Source organism: Propithecus coquereli, unplaced genomic scaffold (genome assembly GCF_000956105.1).
Source record: "Propithecus coquereli isolate 6110/MARCELLA unplaced genomic scaffold, Pcoq_1.0 Scaffold243, whole genome shotgun sequence".
In the NCBI taxonomy this organism is placed as follows: Eukaryota; Metazoa; Chordata; class Mammalia; order Primates; family Indriidae; genus Propithecus; species Propithecus coquereli.
The window spans coordinates 1,970,879-1,994,719 of NW_012147986.1; the positions used below are offsets into that span (position 1 = coordinate 1,970,879).

The 23,841-nt window shown below is 47.0% G+C and overlaps 1 protein-coding gene across 18 annotated transcripts in view; it reads right to left on the reverse strand.

Moving 5' to 3' along the window:
* Nucleotides 1–23,841, reverse strand: part of DYSF (dysferlin) — a 205,562-nt gene that overhangs the window by 169,975 nt on the left and 11,746 nt on the right. For all 18 annotated transcript variants that reach the window (XM_012646473.1, XM_012646484.1, XM_012646482.1 and 15 more), the window contains 2 exons: nt 13,172–13,227; nt 12,234–12,325 (listed from right to left, as the gene is read on the reverse strand). In XM_012646473.1, coding sequence (XP_012501927.1) covers nt 12,234–12,325; nt 13,172–13,227 — 148 coding nt within the window. The remainder of the gene's footprint in view (nt 1–12,233; nt 12,326–13,171; nt 13,228–23,841) is intronic.

Consider the following 23,841-nt stretch of genomic DNA (forward strand, 5'->3'; position numbering starts at 1 on the left):
CCCCCAAGCAGGCTTTTCATATGCAAACCAGCTGATCTGAGCCCTCACCCCACCACCCCCTCCACTGGGCTCTCACACTCAGGGCCAGTATTCCCCTGCCCTAATCACCCCAGGGCCAGGGAGCAGCACTGTAGGACACCCCCTACACCCCAGAGCCCACTGAAATTATTCAAACTAGCCAATTCTAAATCTGCTTACCCTGCCTCGCCCATTCCTTCCTGCAGAAACCACAATAAAGGCTCTTCTGACATTTTCCCCTGGCCCTCTCTGCCTCCTGCCTGACCTGGTGCTTCCCTGGGTGGCCCTGCACAGTGAAGGTGTCCCCTCCTCTGGGGAACCCTGAGTGACAAACGCCTTTTCAATGGCAATCACCTCCTGATCTGTTGGCCTCAGCATACTTGAATAATAATAAAACCTACATTTTAAAATACAAACCTGTTAGTCCTTTGTTGAGGAGATTGGGGGTGAGTGACCATTTTAAAAAGCTTTTAATTGTACTTTTTAGGTGAGTTCAACTGTTATACGAAGAGGAGATTGGGAGGCCTAGCAATCTATACTATGCCGGGATAGCATTTCGAGTTTTCAGGGGTAGCCTTGAAGGTTGGGCCCTAAGAGAGGGAGGAGAGATGGGAGAGAAAGGCTCAGTGTGGGGTGCAGGTCCGGCATCGCCACGGCAGCTGAGACCCCGGGAGAAGCCAGTGGGTCAGACAGAGGCAACCCTGCAGAGGGGCGGCTGAGGACCCCTAAAAGAACTAGTGGAAGTAGCCTCCATGCTTGCAGGGGGTGGCAGACCCCCTGAGTTACCCCAGGCCCTCCCCTAAGCCAGTGGTGCTATGAACTGAAGAATGAGGGTGTGCAGGAGCCCAGGCTGGGCCAGCCCAGAGGACAACAGCTCCAGGTGCTAAGAGCAGTGGTAGCGGCAGGAAGACAGGAGAAGCGGGTGCAGCTTAGACTGACGACGAAGTGTACAAGAGACAAGCTACCTTCCCCCAAATACCCCAAAGGAAGGTGACCCAGGAAGGCTGGTAGCTTCCATTCTATTGAGTTCATGGAACACCCCTGGTGGCGACCCTAGAGTGTCACACACACCAATCCAATATTTTCAAACTGTACCTTTCAACCTATAGCAACATTTTGACAATATTCTTCCTCTCGACTATCTTCCCAAAGGAAATGTTTATCATTCAGTCATTAATAGTAAGAGCCCTCAAGTCATCCCTACCTGTGTTGGAAACCTAGCTCAGCTGCTTGACAGCTGTGCAGCCAAGCAGAAGTTATATAAACTTTCTGAGACTGTTTCCTCATCTGGAAAAGTCATTTATTCATTCCACATAGTGGAATGAACCTAACACCCCCTACGTGTTCCTGGAACACAGACAGAGCTTGGCAAATACTGGTTCCCTTCCTCCCCACCCTACTCACCATCTTTCTGTTCTCTGCACGTATCTATCCTGCCAAATTAGAGTCACATTAGATTGTGACTTGAAGGACTGTCACAGTTAGAAGTTAGATTTCTTTTTGGTCATTCCTGATGGTAGAATAGAAATAAGACCATCAGCATTTCAGGGAGAAAGGCTGTTCTTCTTTATTTTGCTTGTCGCCCAGGCTGGAGTGCAGTAGCATCATCATAGCTCACTGTAACCTCAAAATCCTGGGCTCAAGGTATCCTCCTGCCTTAGCCTCCTAAGTAGCTGGGACTACAGGCGCGTGCCACCATGCCTGGCCAATTTTTCTATTTTTTTGTAGAGATGGGGTCTCGCTCTTGCTCAGGCTGATCTGGAACTCCTGGCCTCAAGCAATCCTCCTGCCTTGGCCTCCCAAAGTGCTAGGATTACAGGCGTGAGCCACCAAGCCTTGTCTGAAGGAAGGACTTCATAAAAGAATAATACAGCCCTAGAATGAGCTTTCTCCTCACTCTAGCACTCTCCGTCAAGGATGAAGGAGATGGGACACCTAACCTGATGGCCCAGGGGTCTTTCAACTCTGAGAATGGCCCTGAGGCCAGGGGTGAGGCTCAAATGAAAGTTGGGTCTTCAGGGCACAGTGCCAGGAACAGGCGGTAAAGATCGATCAGGCAAGAATCATCTGTGGGTGGTAAATCTAGGGGGACATTTTGATGAGAAGCAGGATATTTGCATGGTCTTAGAGTATCTCTTAACAGACTTCAAGGGGGGAAAAAAGAACAGTAAATATACAGTGGAAAGATCAGACAACATCTTGACCAGGGGATTGAAATTAACATCCCCAGTAAGGGACACTCATGTGCCTCCAGGTCCTGAGACAGACACAGCTTAACTTAGGCAGTGTTATGGCCGGGAGTTAGTAACCTAAGCTAATCATGCATCTAATCGTGAGAAAACATCAGACAAAGCCCTGTGAAAGTTGTCAGAATCAAAATGGAGTCACTAATATTAAGACCCTGAAAAATAGTTCCAGGGAACACCATGAAGAGAGGGTTCTTATGCTTTAATGCCTGATTAAAAAAAAAAAAAGCTATCAAAAAAGTCTGCAAATATCACAACCTTGCACAAAGGCCATCACAACCTTACACAACAAATACTTCTACAAGGACATCTGCCCAGCAACTGCCTGTCCAACCTCAGACTGGATCACCTTTGTCATTGACCTTTGTAGCCAAGAATAATTATTTCAAAACAATTATGTAATCCTCTTTATTTTTTTTTCTTTAAAACTTTTGCCTTCCTTTACCTCCCTGAATACACACATAGTTTACTATGGCATGTGTATTCCCATTGCAATGCTCTATTCCCAAATAAATGTCTCTCCTTTTCCCTCCTCTCCCTCCCCTCCCCTTCCCTTCCTTTTCTTTTCTTTTTTTGTAGAGACAGATCTCCATATTGCCCAGGATGGTCTCTAACTTCTGGCCTCAAGCGATCCTCCTGCCTCAATCCTCCCACCTTGGCCCCCCAAAGTGCTAGGATTACAGGCACCAAGCCACCAAGCCCAATCTATTTTAGAGAGCTTCTCTGTTTGTTATTTAGGTTGACATCCCAAATGAGGAACATTCTATTTTTAAAAAGTAGGGGTATTGTATTATTCAAAAATGTAAATTGTCATAAAAGACAAAGATTGTGGAAATGTTCCAGATTAAAGGAGGCTCTGGAAATATGACTAAATTCAGCATGAGACTGTAGACTGGATCCTGTACTAGGGGAGGGGGGAAAGGGAGATTGCTATAAAAAACATTATTTGGCCTGGTGACAGGATCGGAATACAAACAGCAGATTAAAGTACTGTATCCACGTTAAATTTACTGAAGTTGATAACTGTGTTGTGGTTATATAAAAAGAATATCCCTACTCTTAAGAAATATATACTGAAATATTTAGGGGTAAAAGGCCATGATGAATATGACTTACCCTCAAATGGGAGACAGAAAGGAGGGAAAGAAGGAGGGAAGAAGGGAGAGGGGAGAGAGAGAAAGAGAATAATAAAACAAGTGGAATAAAATGTTGACAATTAGTGTATCTGAGCAAAGGATATGTGACTGTTCTTTGCACCATTTTTGCAACTTTTCTATAAATTTGAATTTTTTTTTAATGCTCCAGAAGAGTCACCACGTGTCAGTTTCTCATTCTTTATCTTTGAAACTAAGAAAACGGCAGGTCAATTAAAAGTATGTATATTACAACTCAACTCATCACTGACTCAGCTGCATCTTCCCCTCATGAGATTCAGTGAGTCAGGCACTGCAGGAAAGACAGACAGCCCCTGTCCCAGCAGGAGGCACAAACACCCCCTTGGGAGGCTTCGGTCCACAGGGGAGGAAACACCCTGAGCTGAGCCTCCCAGGGCCCCCATCTATGCGTGCCTGGCAATGAGGGGCAGGAAACAGGGACCAGGACATGCCACACCCCGAGCCCGCCTGGCAGCCTTCCTGTCAGTATCTGATTCCCCAGGGGCTACCCAAGGAGAACTCTAAATAGTTTTCCACTTCAGTCTAGAGAAAGACAAAAGAAAAATTATTCTGAACCCCACGGATGTCCTGGATAGAATCCAGGGCAAAATATAGTCATAAAAATCCTTGAGAATAAGGATATGGTCAATGCTTCCGAGCCTGCTGAGAACAATGGGATAAGGAACTGTAAAAACTCTTGCCCAAAACAGCCTCGGAGGACTCGAGGACTCCAGAGCCGTGTCTGCCAAACCGGCTTGCTAAAGCCAGAGGCTGAACTTACATCTGCTTTCCCCACCTTCTAGCAACAGCAAACCGCGGCTCTGCCTTTTTAAATGAGCGTGCACACACATGCAGATCTGGGAAAATGTCCGTGCCCATGCGAGACTGCAACTGACCACAGGTGTTGAGCAGAGAGAAGAAAACACATAAGATAGACCAAGAGTTAATATCCCTAATAAAATTCCAAATATATAAAATCACTACGAATTAACAAGAAAAAGACAAGCAACCCAGAATACAAAGATAGGCACTCATAGAAGAAGAAATATTAATACAAATGGGCACTTAGCACACGAAAAGATGCTCAACTTTACAAGTGGTCGAGGAAACACAAATTATAAGATATCTTTTTTTCTTTGCCTATCGAGCTAGCAAAGATAAGAGATTGGCAGCCACTTTTGTACACTGTTGGTGGACATAAATTAGGACATTTTTGAAAGGAAATTTGGCAGAATCTACAAAAATTTTATATGCTCATACCCTTTGATCCAATAATCCTATTTCTAAGGACCCATCCTCAAAAAAATAGCATAAAAACGTTTGGATAAAGATGTTCACTGGATAATCGTTGGAGAGCAAGAAATTGAGAGGAAGCTAAACATCTAAACTCGTCAAAAAGGGTGCAGTGGGGTGAATTATGGAGCACCCATACCATGGATACCACATGACCATTTAAAAATGAGGCTGTCGCACCGGCAAGTGACATACTGCCTTGGGAAACGGTCCATGATGAAGTGACAAAAAGCAAAGTGCAGATCAGTATGTATAGCATGATTCTATTTTGTAATAAGTTAATGTGTATGCATGTATGTAAACAGATGCTTGCAAATACTTAGGAAAAGTCAAGAAAGATATGCACCCAATTGTTACCAATGGGCAACTCTGAAGGGAAGGGAAGAAATGTATGGGTGGAGGGTGGGAGAACTTGCCCTTTTTCCTTCATAACTTTTTAAGAATAAAGCTTACCTGTACTTATAAAAATCACTTACAATTCTTATACTCTTGTGGAACTTTTTTAGTTTTCTTTTAAAATAAAAGAATGTGTGCACACACATGTATGCAATATGTTTTTGCACACTCAGGTACAGCCATGTGTCCACATGGGGCATGCGCATAGTGTTCACACATTTGTATGGTTTATGTATGTGTATCTATAAGGGATCCTGCTATCACCAACGGCCCCCATATACTGAACACTTTCAATGTTCCTAGCACTGAGTAGGCATTTGACATACATGCATTATACCATTTAAACTTCACAACGACCTTGCAACCTTACGACCGTCATTGTCCTGATGAGGAGAGAGAGGTTCAGAGAGGTCCAGGTTACAAACAGTGCCAGATGGGACTCACTGCTGACAGTGAGGTCCCTGAGCAAAGCCCCTGACCCTCATTCTCAAGCCAACCACCATTGGCCTGCCCAGTTCTGGTCGATGGCCTGGGGGACCTAGACCACCTGCTCCTCCCAGCACAGAACCCCTCCATCCCATCAGCACACTCCAGGTGGGAGTGACAGGCCCCAGCTGGACAGGCGCCCTCTCCCAGGTGCCTCTGCCATCTGCAGTGCATTCCTGCCCTAGAAGACTAATGCGCATGTTCAGCTCCTTCCTGGGAATCTACAGTAGTTAGCTCATTGTCACAGGAGGTATCAAGCCACCTTCACCTCCACCCTGGGGGCACCGAGGCCTACTCCAGGCTCAGAGACAGGCTAACAGGAGATAGTCGCCTATGTCAGGGAGACCCACCACTCTCAAAATAGCCTATTGTGGTGCCTGGATGCTCGCCGTTAGCACTTCCCTTTCTTCTAAGCAGAGCCTGGGCTATAAAGCTGCATCCCCCAAGTTCCTAAGAAAGAGCGAACATTAAGCCCAGGCTGCCACCTATGAATTAGTATGTCTTAGTCCTTCTCCAAACCACAGCTGGCTGAGGGCGGGGAGGTCCCTGATGGGGAGGCCTGGGGCAGTGGGACTTGAAGCAGTGGGGCAGCAGGAGGGAGCGCAGGGGATGAGGGAAAAGGGCTCACAAGCAGAACAAACATGTAGGGAGCACCCGTTGTGGGAGGTCCCTTCAATGTGCTTTGGCACTTGATTTAATACTGCCTAAGGATTGAAGAAAGCAAGGCTCAAGGTGTTGAGGTGACCTGCCCAAGGCCACGCAGCTGTTGGAACTGGACCCTGGCTCTTCTCTGAGTCCACACTCATCCCACTGGGCCAGGCCATGTGGCTCAATGCGGGAGCAGGAAGAGGAGTCACTGGAGGAGGAAGGAGAAGGAGTGTTGGCACTCAGGGAGGTCCCCCGCTGCCTCCTGGACCCCCAGCCAGTTGCAGGTGCCATGACTGATGCTCAGACCAGAAGAAGGTGAAGGCAGGCAAGCGTCTGTGTGAGGGTAACAGGTCCCTTTACCCCATTTTACAGCATCACCAGGTCAATAAAAGGTAGAGTGGATCACGCTAGTCCAAAGAAAATGCCACTAGCTGCACGGTGGCTCACGGGCGCGGTGGCTCACACCTGTAATCCTAGCACTCTGGGATGCCAAGCTGGGAGGATTCTGGGAGGCCAAGCCGGGAGGATCGCTCGCAGGAGTTCAAGACTAAAGAAAATGCCACAGTGAACACCTAAAGGAAAGCTGCTCTAAAGGAAATCATGTGCCTCCCAGCTGAGTCTAGGTGTGAATGTGGGTCCCCTTCTACACGGCTTGATTAGGGCAGGAGGGGAGAGTGACCAGACAAAACACAGGCTACCCAGTTAAGTTTACATTTGAGATAAATAATGTGCAATATTTTAATACCAATATGTCACATGCAATATTTGGGACATCCTCATTTAACTGGATGTCCTGTATGTTTCTTTGTTAACTCTGGTCCTCCTGCCATGGGGCTGGGTTAGGCTTGGGGCTAGTGACTTACTGCAGTCAAGGTGGGCCTCCTTTTGACCCGGGTGTTTTGCCAGGTGAATGTTTTGACCCCATGGAGATTTTCACTTCCATGTTTATATTATAAATATTTAAATAGACAATACACCTACACTAATTAATTTCCACTGGAAAGGCATTTTCTAGAACAAATTAAATTAAGCCAGTTTAATGTATTGATATATCTTCCATACAATGCAATTAAACTGTTTCCTTTTTCTTTTTTATCATCTTCATTTTCATTTTATCAAAATTATTTTCACTGGGAACTATTATTCTCCGTTTAAATTTCCCAACACAGTTTTGGGAAATAAAAATTCAGATTTTCGTTTTTTATTTTTTGGTCCATATCAAGTTTTATCAAATACTACTCCCTGCCAGTTTGAACTATTTCTATTATGGAATTATTTCTATTAAGTCCAATTTTCCCAGGTCGTCATCTACAGTTACCAACAGGATCCTTCAGTCTGTTTTTTATTTCTTTCACAATTTTACCATGTGCAGTTTCAGTCATTATTATTTTACAGCAATTTTTTTGTGAATAATTGCATACACAATTGTAAGAGTGACCATTTATATGTATTTCTTACTAATCCATGAACAACTGAGTGCAATTCCTTTTAGAAGTGTCAGCATTGCTCTAATGCAGTGGGTTCTCCACCCAGGGTTCACAGTGGCCTCCCCGAGCGATGCCTACAGCCCACTCCAGAGGTTCTTGTTTCATCAGTTTGGTGTGGAACACAGACATCGGTATTTTTTAAAGCTCCCAGGCCATTTTAAGACACAGCCAGGGTTCGAACACTGTTCTAAACCTCCAAAACTGCTCTGTCCAACACACTAGCCAGTAGCCACATGTGGTTAATTAAAAATAAATCATTAACATTAAGTAAAATTTAAGATTTAGTTTCTCGGTTACCCTAGTCAACACAGACACATTTTCATCATCTCAGAAAGTCCTAGTGGGCAGCACCGTTCTGGAGTCCGGGTCAGTGGCTCTCAGTGCTGGCCGCACAATGGCACACCCCCACCTGGGGAGCTGGTGATGCTGCACAGGCCCCGCCCCGAACCAATTAAACAGAGCCTGGCTGGGGCCTACGCTGCGTCCTGTGTAAAAGCTGTCCAGGTGATGCTGTTGTATGGCCTGGATTAGGAACTCCTGGGCTGAACATCCCAGCACCCCAAACCCCTGCTCAGGGGCCAGGATCATCTCCCCCAGCTTGTCTCTGAGAAGCCCAGAGCAAACAGGAAGTTGGCCAGTGCAGCCTGGGACAGGATCCCAGAGCCTCCAATTGGATTTGCCTGCGTGTCTTTCGTCCCTAGGAGCAGATCTTTCTTTGATATACACTTGAAACCTACTTTTATCCAAATCAAGTTAATCCAGCCCTGAACTTGGCTCAGAGGTCCCCGAGGACTGGGGCTGCTGCTCTCGTGGGTGGGTGGGTGCTGAGTGGCCAGGGGCAGCTCCTAGACCAAGGCTCCCCTCCTGAGGCGAGGAGGGCTTCCTCCCGGGAAAACACAGAAAGGCCAAGTACCACAGAAGCCACGGGGAGAGAGAGGAGAATGCAGGTGGGGATTGAGGAGGAGAGGAGAAAAAAAATGAAAGGGGGATTAGCGGGAAAAGAAGCAAAGCAGGAGACTTGTGGAGACAGGTGCTGGGAGAGAGGCTAGAAGGCATTGTGGGGGCATCCAGAAGCAGATGGAGGGAGAGGAGGCGAGACGGAGGGGGACCAAGGGAGTTAACAGCTGCCCAGGGCTCCGACCCAACTCCCTTAGAAGGAGGCCCATGTGAGCTCGCAGAAGACATATCCAGGACTCCCAGAAAGGGAGGGGTGGCTGCAAGACGACCCTGTCGGACCTCGCCGGAGCCCACCAGCTGAAGACGGCAACAGTCACCACCCCTCCAATGCTGTGTCCTTGTTTGTTTCCTGACTAGACAGTGACAACTTGAGGGCAGGGAAAAGGCATTCACTTTAAAATGCTCATTGAACTGAATTCCCCGACATTTTTGCCTTTTCTTTCAACATTTAAAATGTCACACGTTCTTGTCACTTCCTGGTATATTTTTTATTTTTGCAGAATTTTTAATGCTTCTAGTCTCTGATTTTTTTCTCACATTTCATGTGTAAGGTGAAAGTACTTGGCAGTCTAATCAGGGGGGCCTCACAGAATTCCCTTGCAGGTACCCTGCCCCTAGACCCCCTACATTCAAGTAAACGGCCCTGGAGACTGGGTACCCCATTAGCTCCTGGTACAAAGCCAAAATTCTGTCCTTTCCTCACATGACAATGTTGTTTTGGCAGCCTCTGATATTCTTCAGATATTTATGAATATAAGTTTAAATTTCAATTTAGTTTAAGTAAAACTTAGTTTTTTTTTTCTTTTGAGACAGAGTCTCACTCTGTTGCCCAGGCTAGAGTGCTGTGGTGTCACCCTAGCTCACAGCAACCTCAAACTCCTGCACTCAAATGATCCTCCTGCCTCAGCCTCCCAAGTAGCTGGGACTACAGGCACATGCCACTATGCCTGGCTAATTTTTTTTCTATTTTTAATAGAGACAGGATCTTATTCTTGCTCAGGCTGGTCTCAAACTCCTGACCTCAAGTGATCACCCCACCTTGGCCTCCCAGAGTGCTAGGATTACAGGCATGAGCCACCGCTCCCGGCCAAAACTTAATTTTTAATTGCTAGAAATCAAAAATTGAGATGTGTTTAGAAAAATTAAAAATTACATTCAAGTAGTTATCAGAAAGAAATTTCTGCTAAATTGGTAAGTTTAGTGATTTGACTTCTTCAGCAAATTGATGTTTGAGGAACCGATTTCCAGCAAACTGGCCCTGCAGGTATGTGGGGACTGGTTTTCAGGGAGCCGGCTGGCCTCTGCCAGCCAGAGGACACCCACAGGGGCCAATGAGAGGATCCCAAGATTCAATGCATCCTGCCCCCATGTGACCTCTGACCCACAGGGATAGCCCATGTGTGGCCCTCGCCTACCCTCACCCTAGGTGCCAGCCTGGCCCTTGAATTGATTGAAAACATATTCACAGCCTCTGCTCTCATGCTGCCTTTGTGGTCTTAGAAATCTCCCCACAGAGCCTATAAAATTGCTGAATATGATTATGAAACATGAGTTTCCTCTGCGCTCCCTGCAGTGACCTACGTCCTGCCTTGACCTCACTAAACTCTCAACTCCAGTGTCATCAGTTCTGAACTCTCCAGAAGGGCCCAGCACCCACCTGGGGCTTCTTGGGGCCTCTGAAAGGTACAGGGGCTTCAGTGATTGACATGTCCAGCATGTTGCAAAAACCTGACCTCCAATCACAGCTCCGCCATCACTAGCCTTAGAGAAAATTGCCCAGACTCTTAGAGCCTCAGTGTCCCCATCTGTAAGGAAGGACAGTGTAATAGTAGTAGCTAACCAATTGAAAAAGTTCTTGTATATAAGACTCAGCACAGGGCCAAGCCCTGGGCTAAGCTTTTGGCAGATGTCAGTTGTGTGGTTTTGCTTTTATTATCCTCAGCCTGGCATTGGAGACCCCCTCCCAGCCCGGCCCCGCTGCTCCCTTCTCACTGGGTCACACATGTTGTGAGACTGGGCCCCATCTGTAAGGCCTGAGCCCGGATGCCCTCCACACCCACACACCCTCGCCTTCTCAACTCTTCAAAGCCTACCCCTGCCTCCAAGTCAGTCTGAGAGGCCTCCTCCAGGAAGCCTTCCAGGACTGCCCTGTATCCAGAGTTGCTCCCTCCCAGACCTGCAGGTCTGCTGTTCCTGCTTATCAGAAGTGTGTTGCCTTGCACAGAGCGACTGTGCTGGAAGGTGGCTTGGCCTGAATGATTCCAACCCCTGCCCCCTGTGCAGGTGGGAGCTGCTGAGGTCCAGAGCTGGAAGAGATGGGCCCAAGATGCCATGGGCAGCAGGCCTGGGCCCCCCACCTTGCAGCCCCACCTTTGCAGGGCCCGGTGAATGTGCCCCCTGACACATACCACACCATGCACAGCCACAGAGGGATGCTGGCAGTTGGGTTTTTCTTCTGAGCTTTTAATATTTCAAAATATCCAGGTGCTTTGCAGCCTGCACCCCTCATCAGCCTTCCTTAGATTCCTAAATCCTCTTCCTCCCTTCCCTTGCTCTTCTCCCCAACCCCAGGTAACACAGTCAGCCTTTCAGGCCGCAGACAGCAGCTGACCCAGTTCCCAAACAAAGGCTCCCCTGTGAGCGGATCACAAAACAGCAAGCCCATGGCTGGTGCTTGTGCCTAGACCTCGGCAAATGTACAAGGAGCATGACCCCACCCTTGCTGGCACCCAACACAGCCGCACCCTGTCACGCCAGCAGGGACCACCGAACGCCCACTATGACATCCAAAGCTTGTCATATGTAGCTCCATGAGCTGGTCTCCCAGCCCACCCACACCCACAATCAGCAGGTCCATCAATCTGCAAGCTGGACTGGCCCTGCCCACCCCCACCCCATCGTAGACAGGGCCCGGGAAGTCAATAGCAAGGGAAGGGACCCAGTGCCTGCCTAGAGAGCCTGCTTTTGCCACCAGAACTTTGCTCCTGCCATTCCCCCAAATGGGAAACCTTCCCCACCATGCACATGAAATAAATCAACAGAAAGCCCACCACGGGGAGTGCAGTCAGGGTTACCCAGGACTCTGACTTCCAAACCACAAATCTCACCTCAAGTCCCACCTCTTCCATGAAGGCTTCCTCGATAGCCTCCTCCTAGCTTTGCCCGCCTGCCTCCTGGATGGTGCTGCTGCCCTCACCAGCCCGCCCGCACTGGGCAGGGAGAGAGAGCCCGCCCCCGGGAGCCTCTGGGCTGCAGCAGCAGGCAGTGAGCCTTCCAGCTCCCTGGGGCACACACTGTCTGTGCAAGTGCCTGGACATCTGATTCTAGCCCATCTTCCCTCCCCTGCAGCTTGAACAGCTCAGCTTTACCCACAGCCAACTTCCTGGGGCTGCAGCCAGGCTTCTCCCAGCATCTACCACTGGGCCAGAGAGGCAGTCCTCAATAAATGCTGAATTGAAACCCCGGCCCTCTGGGGCCCAGATTCTGCAGTCTACATTCACCACAATCCCATCGCACCTTCAAGCCCTGGAGCCCCTGGCCCGCCTCACCTGTTCCTCCCCATCGTCTCATGGTCTTTGACCACCACATGAAGCTCAGAGCCCTGGTCCAGCGGGACACCCTTGAGGTCCCACTCAAAGCCCTGGAAGAAAAGGAGAAAAGGCATCTTAACCTGTGGCCCCAGAGAAGACACTGCAGCTGGTTCACCCTCATGCCCCCAGGGCACTGAGCAAGCTTCCATGAATGATTCTAGAGTATGGGTGGAAGGATGGACAGATGGATGGATGATGACTACCAGAGCTCCAGAGCTTCAGAGGTGACAGAGCTAAAAGCAGCAAAAGAGAGGAGGGCAGACTTTTATAGCCCCCTCTCCCAACTCCATTCCAACCCACCCTCCCAGCCAGGCCAAGAACGGAACGGGAATGGGAAAATGCCAGGTGACCCTGCAGGGTTCTCAGGGACCAAGACCCAGGTGGATAGCATGAGTTATTGCCTCGTCGAGTACTACCTACCCACGTTGGGTAGGCCCAGCCACAGCCCCACGACCCTCTCAGAGCAAAGCCTCCCTTATGCATCCCAACCCCATCCACGCAAGGCAACCATGGCTTGCAAAGGACCACCCGGGAGCCCTGTATGCAGCAGGAGCCAGAGGAGGACCTGGTTGGTGGAGGAGGGCTGTGGGGAAGAGGTAGACTTTGGGCAGGGAGAACGGCCTACCTGAGGGAGACAGGCAGGCAAGAGGGCCCCAAGGAGAAACAGAGACAAAAAATGTCTCACTCCTCTCCATTTATCTGGCAGGCCAGGCCACCAACCCTCCTCCCAGGTCCCTGGAGCCAGGAGGATTTAGTTGGCACTCTGGACCTCCAGCCCCTCTGCCCTCGAGGACACCCCTGAGAAAGCCACCTTCTCCCAACCCCGCTAACTTGTCCCTGAAGAGTCAATGGCAACAGAGAGAGAGAAAAGGAGGGAGAATGAAAACCTCACAGACCTCATTCCACACGGGGTTCACGCTGTTCTTGATGACTTTGGTTCTCTTCTTCACCCCTACGAGAGACACAAAAGGGAGAGTGGGAAGACTCTACCTGCGCCCCTCACCACCTCCCTTCCTCAGACAGTCCTTTCCCCACGACTTTCCTGGGGAAAGTCACCCCAGGACTTTCCTCTGAGTCAAGTTCAGCTTCTGAGACCCATGCTTCGGCTTGGCCACCAAAGGAAATCTCATAAAACCAACGGATTCCCTGAAAATCCCACCAGCCTGCAATGAATGCCCAATGCCAATCGCACACCTTCTCTCGGCTCTGGGACCAGGCAACAGGGCACCAATCAGAAAGATGTTTTTATTAATAAAAGAAAATACTCAGGCTGACTCTCCTTAATGTGTGTGTTATTGTTATTCCTGGTTTTTTAAGTAAATGTTTTAAACTGTAAATTTTCTGATTCAAAAAATGAACAGTCTTCCTAGAAAATATTTCATTTTTCTTCTGAAAAACACCCATCTCTATATACTATATGATTTCCTTTCTAAGAAATGTTCAGAATAGACAAATCCATAGAGACAGAAGCAGATTAGTGGTTTCCAGGGGCTGAGGTAGGGGAAGAGAGGAATAGGAAGTGATCGATTAATGGGTGTGGAGTTTCTTTTTGGGGTGATAAAAAATTTTCTAGAATTAGACAGTGATGATGACTGTATAACATTACAACTTAAAACCCATCTAAATTGTACACTTTTAAGTGGTTAAAGTGGTGGATTTTATGGCATATGAATTTTATCTCCATGAAAGCAAAATCCACCTTCCCCTCGAGGCCTTGTAGGGGTCTGCCTAAGCAGGCTGTCCCAAGGCAGCTCCACCTGACTGGCGAGGGCTGGCTGAGGGATGCAGAATGGCTCTGGGGTAGACAATAAGAAGAACTAACACTGTGATGGCTAAGACGTGACCCACAGTGTCCCAGACGACAAACAGCTGAAGCACTTCCTCTGGAGCGGTGGGCACGAAGGGGTGAACACCAGTGTCGTGGGGCAGGGGAGCCTTGAGGGAAAGGTGGCCAGGGAGACCGTCTTTTAGTGCAGGCTCTGTTACTCTGAGTGGGGAGATCATTTTCATAAAAGAGCCCAGGGCTGGGAAGAAGGGCCTGGCTTGCAGCCGCTGTTCCTTCACTGGGCCAGCAAGTGCATTCCTCTCGCTGGATAATCCACAAAACAAGAAGTTTGGACAGAGCTTCTGCCCTCCCTCCTCGAGGGGCCACCAAGTGGACTGGCAGATCAGAGTGAGGAGGGTCCCACTAAGTCCAGCAGGGCTGGAGACCCATCTTCCCATGAAGTCTTATTGACCCACAGAGAACAAGAGTATTGAGAGCCCCAAAGAGGAGGCATTTCATGAAGTTTTGTTCTGCAGTGCTTTGCATTAAGAGGGGCACAGAAAGTGCTAAACGTGTCTGACTTTTCCAATAAGCATCAGGAACAGAAATGACTGGTCTCTAAATAGCCGATTGAAAGCATTCAGCCTGACACAAAATTTGTATTGGGTTGGATCTTAAAGGTCACCCTGCTCCACCCGACCTGTGCAAGACTCTCCACTGAGAAGCCGTTGGCCTCCAGCTGGACTGCTCAGCTTTCAGAGAGTCTTGCTTGCACCAGGAAAGCCTCGAGAACCTCTAGCAACATCTCCCAGGAACTGGAGTCAGTGCTTATCCAGTCTGAGAGGTGGCCTTCTGCAGGCTCAGTCCCACCCTGCCATGTTAGAGCCTGGAGAAGAGGAGGGGAGCGAAGGGGGGTCAGGACGCGGGCAAAGGGTGTTGACGGATTTGGAGGAGAGAAACAACAGAGAGCAAATGCAAAGGAAAGTCATGGAGAAAGGACTGTCAGAGGAAGGGAGGCGGTGAGGGGCTCAGGTAGAGTCAAGTTATCTTGAAAACAGTTGCTCGGCCTACTGGGTCCCCTCAGAAATTCTGACAAACCTCCCCCAGGGGAGAGGGTGCTCTCCCAACCTCTCTCACTCCCAGTTGCAAATCACTGATGCAGGAAAAGATCACGGACTTTGGAATCACAGACCACAATGGAACACTTATGTTTTGTGATTCCTTAGGGCAACAGTTCAAACTTTTTGGTCACAGGATGTCACTCTTAAAAATCATTGAGGACCCCAAAGAGCTGTTATTCGGGTGGCTTGTATCTATCAATTTTTACTACATTAGAAATTATAACTGAGGCATTTTAAAATATTTAGTAATTAATTTAAAAATAACAACAGTAAGCCCAATAAATGTTAACATAAGTGACATTTCTATTAAAAAAACCCTATAACTTCCAAAACAAGGGAAAAAGAAAAGTGACACTGTTTTAGATTTTTGCAAAGCTCTTTACTGCCTGGCTAGATTATCCTCTCTACTCTGCATTCAAATTGTTGAGATGTCTCGTTTTGGTTGATGTCTATGAGGAAAATCTAGGCTGATATATAGTTGGAAAGGGAGGTATATTGTAATAAACTTTCAGATAATTGTGAATATCCTTCATGGATACTACATCAAAACTCAACAATGTGAAATCTGAAACTAGATCAATGACCATTTTGCACTCTGTTACACTAAAATCCACTTCGAATGGATCTTTACCCATGCATGATTCTGTAACACCTGCATTGGTCATTTGGAAAATTTTTGTTCAATGAATTATGTAGATCTTCCAAATGTTGACACTTTGTTATACAATACAAAATAAATCACATTCGTTAACGTCGCCATCAATCTCATCAGAAAAGTCTTTCAGTGCTGGGAAGCTGGAAGATACGCGTTTTCTAAAATTCTAATTTTTGCTTTAAAGTTCATATTTTATGATTGGCAACCAATGGTAAATATCAGCCATTTTTCTTGAAGTGGCAGGCTCACTCATTCATTTTTAAGAAATTATCTGCCAAACGCCCAGGTCTGGATAACCATAGTTCATCAGTCATTCTTTCAAGTAAAAACAGTATTTCATGAAAAAAATAAAGTGGCTAGTTCAGCTTGTCATTCAAGCAGTCGCTCAAGTGCTTTTCCTGGTGACAATCACCATTTTTTGATGTGTAGCAAAAGTGCTCTAAACATACTTCCCATTTCATCACACAAAATATTATAAACACATGTACTCGAGGATTAAAATTAATAATTGTACTGTTTCATCAAGGACATTCTTAAATGAAACCAGCTTTTTTTTTTTTAACTGTGAGTGTATGAGAACTAAAAAATACCATGACAAATACAATTTCGTGCCAAGGCCTTGATTAGTGTTAAGGCACCAGTAGTATTACCTTCCATTGCTGTTGTACCAATAGTGAGAGTGTCAGCACAGTGAAAAAAGCAGTAGCCTCTTAGTGTTGTTGTGGAGACAGTTTTCACCTTTCTGATCTGCTTAAAGAGTCTAGAGGATTCCCCCAGGGTCCATGTACCACACTTTAAGAACCTCTTAAGAAACACATTTAACATTTCAGCCTCGGTTTCCTCATCTGTAAGATCATAATACCTACCTGACAAGGGGTTGTTGTGAAAATTAAACGAGATAGTATGTGTGAAGTGCCTGGCACATGGCATGCTCACTAAATGTGAATTCACTTCCCCTGCCCTCCCCTGTGTGCCCCACTGTGATGCATCTAGTGAACTCCTACCGATTCTTCAATACCCAGCTCAGTTGTCCCTCCTCTGATAAGCTCTCCCTGATTCTCCCAGACAGAGATGGCTGTTCTCTCTTTGGTGCTCCCTAAGAAAGCCGTGACCACATGTACTAGACAGCAGGATAACAGTGTGCTTCTAGTCTTTGTCCCCAGCTGGGCTTTGAGTTTCAGAGGGCAGACACCACGCCCTACTCATGTTAGTAACCCTAGTCTACAGTGACATGCTCAGTAATTAGGTGCTGAACCAATGGGTCCTTTTCTTTCCCAAATCAGGTGCAAGTTCACATCCTCACCAGAAGATAGAAGCACTGATCCCAGGGAACACCATAGACTCCATTCCTGGTAGGGCTTGTGTCAATGGATGGGGAGGATGAAGGGAGGCACAGGGTGGGGGAGGTGTCCTGAAAGAGGCACCAGCTGTCTTCTCAATGCTGGTCCAGGCCAGCCCTGGCTGAACCACTCTGAATCCTCTGGTTGACACATCCGTGTGGCTCCAGCAGGGGTTAGACACATGGCTTTGGAGTCATTCAAATAACAGCCACCACTATGTGACCTTAGGGAAGGCTCATAACCTTTCTAGGCCTTGCTCCCTCAGCAATAAATTGATAATAATAGGAGTGTCTACTGCATAGGGTTTTGAGGGGACATGAGATACAAGCTAAGTGTCCACTTCCCTCTCCTCTGTCACAGATCAACTTCCTGTGACCTGTAGGAGTAACCTGGAAAATTCCATCTGCAGCCTCTCTTGAGTTGTGCACTCAGAAACTCACTTCCTGGTGCTCCTGGCTTCATTAATTGAGCAGTATCTGTGTGCCAAGCCCTGTGCTAAATGTCTTTTAATAATTTTCCACTTCCTACCTCCCCTGAAGATAAGGAGAGCAAAAGTCCTCACTGAGATTTTATTAAGTCCTGGTTAGAAGGACCAACTCTGGGACCCTCTGGAGGACATTAAAGGAGGAGTCACCAATAGGTGCCTGCCTTAAAAAGAAGAAAGAAACGAAACATTACCCAGCAAAATCACGTGATTTACAGACACCAAGAAAAGGGAAGACACATTGATAATTAGGAAACAGTTCAGAAAACAGTTCCTCATGGTGGATTTAGACTTGTCCCGTCCCTGATAACTCACTCTGGCCTTCAGAGACGTGGCTGCATGTGTGTAATTTAACAGACTCGGTAGTTACAGTGGATACAGCAGAGCTCAGGGCTCGTGCTGGGGGTGGGGGAACAGGACCATGCCCTCTCTCCAGACTGCTCTGCAGAACTGGGGATCAGAAGGCATCTGTGAGAATCATGATGAAGCCCTGGGTGTTTCCCCCAGACTGAGTGACTTGAGTCACAAAAAGACAAACACGGTATGATTCCACTCACATGAGATACCTAGTGTAGTCAAAATGTTAGAAACAGAAAGTGGAAGGGTGCTTGCCAGGGACAGGGGGGCGGAGAACGGGGAGTTACCGTTTAATGGGCACAGAGTTTCAGTTTTGCAAGATGAAAAGCGTTCTGTGGCTGATGGTGGTGATGGTTACACAACAATGTAAATGTCCTTACTACCACTGAGCTGTACACTCAAAAATGGTTAAGATGGTCAACTTTACGTTATGTGTATTTACCACAATTCAAGAAAAATAAAGTCCAGGTGGGAGATGGTGAGGACGCAGGTGGCAGTGCTGGGGTTTGCTGGCCAGCGTCGGGTTGGGGAATGGGGAAGGTGGGAGCAGAGGATGTTTCCCAGGTTCTGACAGTGGCACATGGGTGGCTGCTGGTGCCATTCACCTAGAGAGGGAACAGGGAGAGGAAGGGAGATGGGGTGTTTTGGACTCCCAGAGAGAGAGAGTCGGGTGCTTCTGCCCATGAGTCGGGTGACAGGACTTACTCTCAGAACATGCAGGGGGCTTCAGATCCTACAGGAAGCCTTGATGCAGCCTTTCATTCACTCCACAATATTTATTGAGGGCTTGCTTTGTGCCAGGCACTCTCTGACACCCCCATTAGAATACCCATACTACAAGAAAGTGATAGGAATTGAAAGTGTCGGCTGACAACCCAAAAGCAGCAGCAAGTGAAGGGAGAAAAGAGAGCCCTGGCTTTCACCGAAGGGAATTCTGCTTTACTTCCCTTTTAGGGTACACAAATACCCCCTAACAAAAATGGTAGGTAGACTGATCACCCTGGTACCGCCATCTGTGTACTTAAGCCTGCGCACCCCAAGAACTGGATGGCCGTCTCCCCCATCATCAGCAGAGTACTGCTTCTCCCCCTGCCTGCAGCATCCCTAAACCCCTCTTTCTAAACCCCAGCTGGAACCCCAGTCTGGGAAAGAAGTGGACAGCAAGGGCAGTGGAATGCACTCTGAAAGGGGTAGGCTTTAAACTTCAAAGGCCAGTTAGAACTGGGAAAGATATTTATATACAATTTTTACTTGTCAATTAAACAAACAAAAAGAACTGGTGAGGATATTGGAAAGATCTATGACAAATATGTTAATATTCTCAATATATAAAGGGTACTTGCAACTAATTAAGAAAAAGACAAACATCTTCTGCAAAATGAGCAAATTAAAAAGTAATTCCGTAAAAAGTAATTCAGTATTACCTATTACTAATAGGTAATAATAATGAAATATCACAAATACTATTTGAACCTTAAGAAATTGTCGGCCGGGCGCGGTGGCTCACGCCTGTAATCCTAGCACTCTGGGAGGCCGAGGCGGGTGGATAGTTTGAGCTCAGGAGTTCGAGACCAGCCCGAGCAAGAGCGAGACCCCATCTCTACTAAAAAAAATAGAAAGAAATTATCTGGACAACTAAAAATATATATAAAAAATTAGCCGGGCATGGTGGCGCATGCCTGTAGTCCCAGCTAGTCGGGAGACTGAGGCAGTAGGATCGCTTGAGCCCAGGAGTTTGAGATTGTTGTGAGCTGATGCCACGGCACTCTAGCCGGGACAACAGAGTGACACTCTGTCTCAAAAAAAAAAAAAAAAAAGAAGAAGCCTTCATAGCTGGCCAATGGGAGGGTAAAGTCGGTAGAGACTTTCAGAAGAGCAATTTCGGAAATGCGGCAAAGCCTTAAGTACATCATAACCGCTGACACAGCAATTCCTCTCCTGGTGATTACCCAAAGGAAATAATTAAATATGTGGGCAAATAGTTAGTCACCGGAATATTCCTCAGAGTGACAGCATAATTTAAGCATTGGATATAAATATAAAAATGTGATATAACCTAAATATGCATCAATAGAGGGTTGAGTAAATTAATTATGGTGCATCCATATAATAAAATATCATGCAGACGTTTTAAAAGATTGTATAGAAGAATATTTACTAGTATAGAAAAATGCCTCTGGTTTATTTTTGAGCAAAACTACAAATATGCAAACATTTGGGGGAAAAAATCTGGGATGAAATTACCTCTAGAAAGGAAAGCAGGGGGTTTGGAGACTTCTGGTGGAGGAGTTGACAGGCAAGGTTCTAAGGTTCTTGCCCTGGGTGATATTATATCATAATTTATTCATTAAAGTAGGGTTTCTCAACCTTGGCACTATTAGTATTTTGGGCCGAATAAATCTTTGTTGTGAGTGTCGGGTAGGGGGCTGTCCTGTGCACGATAAGGTGTTTGGCATCATCCCTGGCCTCTACCCACCGCATGTCAGTGGCACTCCCCCATCGCCGCCCCACCCCCACCCCCACTAGTGGCAGCAAACAGAAATGTCTCCAGACATTGCCATGTCCCCTGAGGGACAAAAATGCCCCCAGTTGAAAACCACTGGATTAAATCATCCATTTATATTTTACATACTTTACTTGTGTGTTAAATTTCATAACTAAAAATGTTTTTTTAAAAAAAGGGACAAAAGAATCTTGGAGGAAATATGTCAAATTGTTGACAGGTTAATTGAAGGTGGCAGAATTTGGGGCCATTTTTACTTTTGCCTCATGTCTTTCTGTAATTTGTCATTTTTTATAATAAGTATATATTACATTTATAAAAAGAAAACAGAAAGCTATTTTCAAGGTTTTAAGTCACTTTTAATGGTTAAAAAGCCAGGTTCAGAGAGCCCAGTGCCCCTACAGTCCACCTGCCCTGCACGGGTAGGTCAGGAGTGTTTCCAGAGGACAGGAGACCTCCTTCGGATGGTTCTACCAAGGTCCTTCAGGCTCCTGCCCCAAATCTAGAGACCCTAGGAGATAGAGGGGAGGGGAGGAGGGGGAGGGAGAGGAGAGGCTGGAGAGACCTGGGGAGGAAGAGACACCTGAGGGAGTGAGGGAGAAGCAAGGGTCAGCACTGACTCCTGTGCTCCTGGCTGGTGAAGCAGGGCAGAAATTCACCCAGTGGGGGACATCACAGATATGCCCTTCAAGGAAAGAAAACATTTGAGCTCCAAAGCAACAAGGATCTGATTTTATTCTTAGATGCATCTCCAGCACCTAGAACACACCAAGAACATAGTAGGTACTCAATAAAATATTGGTTCAATGCACTAAATGCATGAATAAAGGGACATTAATAATGCAGGATAGAAATGGGGCAGGGCAGAAGAGAAGTACAGATATTAAATGCTACAGGAAATGAAGCTGCTCATTCACAGAAATGGTCAGTCAAAATATCTACCGTGGCCCAGTTACTCACGGTATTTTTGGTTAACTAATTAATCAATCAGTACAAAAACAAAGAATGAACAGTAGTCGTTAACAGCCTCTGCCCTGAGGTCCTCAGACTGGGAAGCCAAAAAAGCACCCTGAGAGTCCAGTCTCTAGAGCTCATAGTCTATTTTGGGAGGCAGGTTCTGAAATTACATCCGAGGCTGGAATGCCCAGGGAACAACTGCAAGGAACGTGGGGCCAGCCCAGGCCCATACATTGAGCTGCGTGTAGGAGCCCACCACGCAGTACAGGATGGCTTCTCTGCAAGCAGGTCACACCACTGTCCCCTCTGTGCCGTGAGGGGGTTGGGCTCAGTGCTTCTCAACTCTCACTGCACATCCAAAACACGTGGAGATGTGTCAGAAACACCTATGCCTGGGCCTCACCCAGAAACATTTAGGTTCACAAGAAAAGAGGACAGAGAGGTTGGCAGTGGTCTTTTTTAAAGCTCCCCACACAATTCTGACATGAGCCAGAGTTGAGTACCGAAGTCTAGATGCCCTGTCAGGTCCAAGACTGGTTCTGATGGCTTCCCTCCCTAAGCATCAGCTCATCCCCAAACTGCACTGTGCATGCCCTTTCTGGGGGAGCACATTAATCTCACCTGTCACCACATCTCCGACCAATTTTTCTCAAGGTGTAGTTCCAAAATAATCTACATCAGGTATTTGTCAGATGCTGACTCTTAGGTCATTTTCCAGACCTGCTGGGTCAGAACTTCTATGGATGGGATCTAGGAATCCATTTCTCGAGCACATTCTCCAAGTCAAAGGAACACGTCCCAGACGGAGCAAGGCTCCCAGGCACCTCTGGAGGATGGCTCAAGGCTGGGCCAGAAAGGGCACAAACAACAGAGAGCACCTACTTGTGCCCAGTACTGGGACATCCTGATAAATATATAGGACAGGTCCCTCTGCTCAAGGAATCCTGATATCCTAAGTATGGAGCTGCGTCCTGAGCAGAGGCTGGCCCGGTGAGCATGCTAATAGTCCCTAACGAGGTGTGCTGCATCCAGAGAGGAGAGACTAATATGATAGCCAGGGGGATCCTAAGTACCTTTCTGGAGAAGGTGGCATTGCAGCTGGGCTTTGAAAGACAAACAGATTTTGAACACTTGGAGAGGTTACATTCTATTATACAGTATTTCACTTTTCCAGGAGCCTCATCAGTGAAAATAAACAGTAAGGCATCGCAAAGAAGGAATACAGAGATTTGGGGAGCACAGCAGCTCAGTACCTGGGCCAAGGCAACAGCCAAGAGGGACCTCAACAGATGTGGCCACCTGTCTGACTCAAGGGCAGTGTCCACTCCAAGTACTGGTAGTTTTCTGCCATGGCCACTGACCTGAATACATCATTTAACTTCCCTGGGTTTCCATGTCCTTATTTGCAGAATGGGGATATTAGTAGCCACCACAGGACTGTTACAGGACCAGGGAAAGAGCTATGAACAGACCCAAGATAGTTTCAAAGCATCCAAAAACCCTATGCTGATGTCGGCCTCAGGCTCAGTGTCCTTAGGGAATTTCTTTTCCAGCCAATGATGACGCTACAATTTCTATACAACGAAGGCTTAGGCAGCATCTGATGGCCTGGGGAGAACTAAAGACTTTGTCTTGAAGTTGCTCTTACGTAGTGAAAACAGAAAAATTTTCTTAAATGTTTCAAATCACACTTTTCAAAAGAGGAATAAATGTAAATTTTCCCATAGCATAGAATAAGAAAAGCTACACATAGATCTCACTTTGCCAAATTGTGTCTCTTACCTACGGTTATTATTTTGAGGGTTCTTGGGGATGTGGTTCAGATCATAGGTCAGAGCTAAGGAGCACCCTGCGGGCTCCCACTGTTTTCAAATCTCATGAAAACACCAGCCACTTTCCCCTCTACATTTGACCGTCTTTCGTGATGCACATATTTTTTTAATTCCGCAAAGCCACAGAGTACGGCTCCTGGCTAAGAGGAAACCCTCTCTCTTCTCCTTATTAATCTTTCTCTGCAGAACTGGGGTCCTGACTCACCGCTATTGTTCCTTCTCTTCATTTTGACAGATCCTTCCTCTTCCCTTTCCCATCCTGAGACACCCTCTCCCGTGGGAATCTCTGCCTTGAAGTAGGGAGTTAAGGGTGTCTGGTGAGAGGGGAGGAATGTGTGATTCCTTTACTGCCCCAAAGACACAGAGACCGTTTCCAGTCTAAGCACTACATATAGTGGTTTAGCTTTCTTGAATTCAGAAAAACATTCTTGACACCCCACAAAACTCCTGTGTCAAGGCCATATCCATCCTATTCTGTTCCTTTTCCTCCTGATTGAGATATGGCGGATTCAATAGGGCCAGCGTACCATAAAAATGGGTGAATGAAGAATG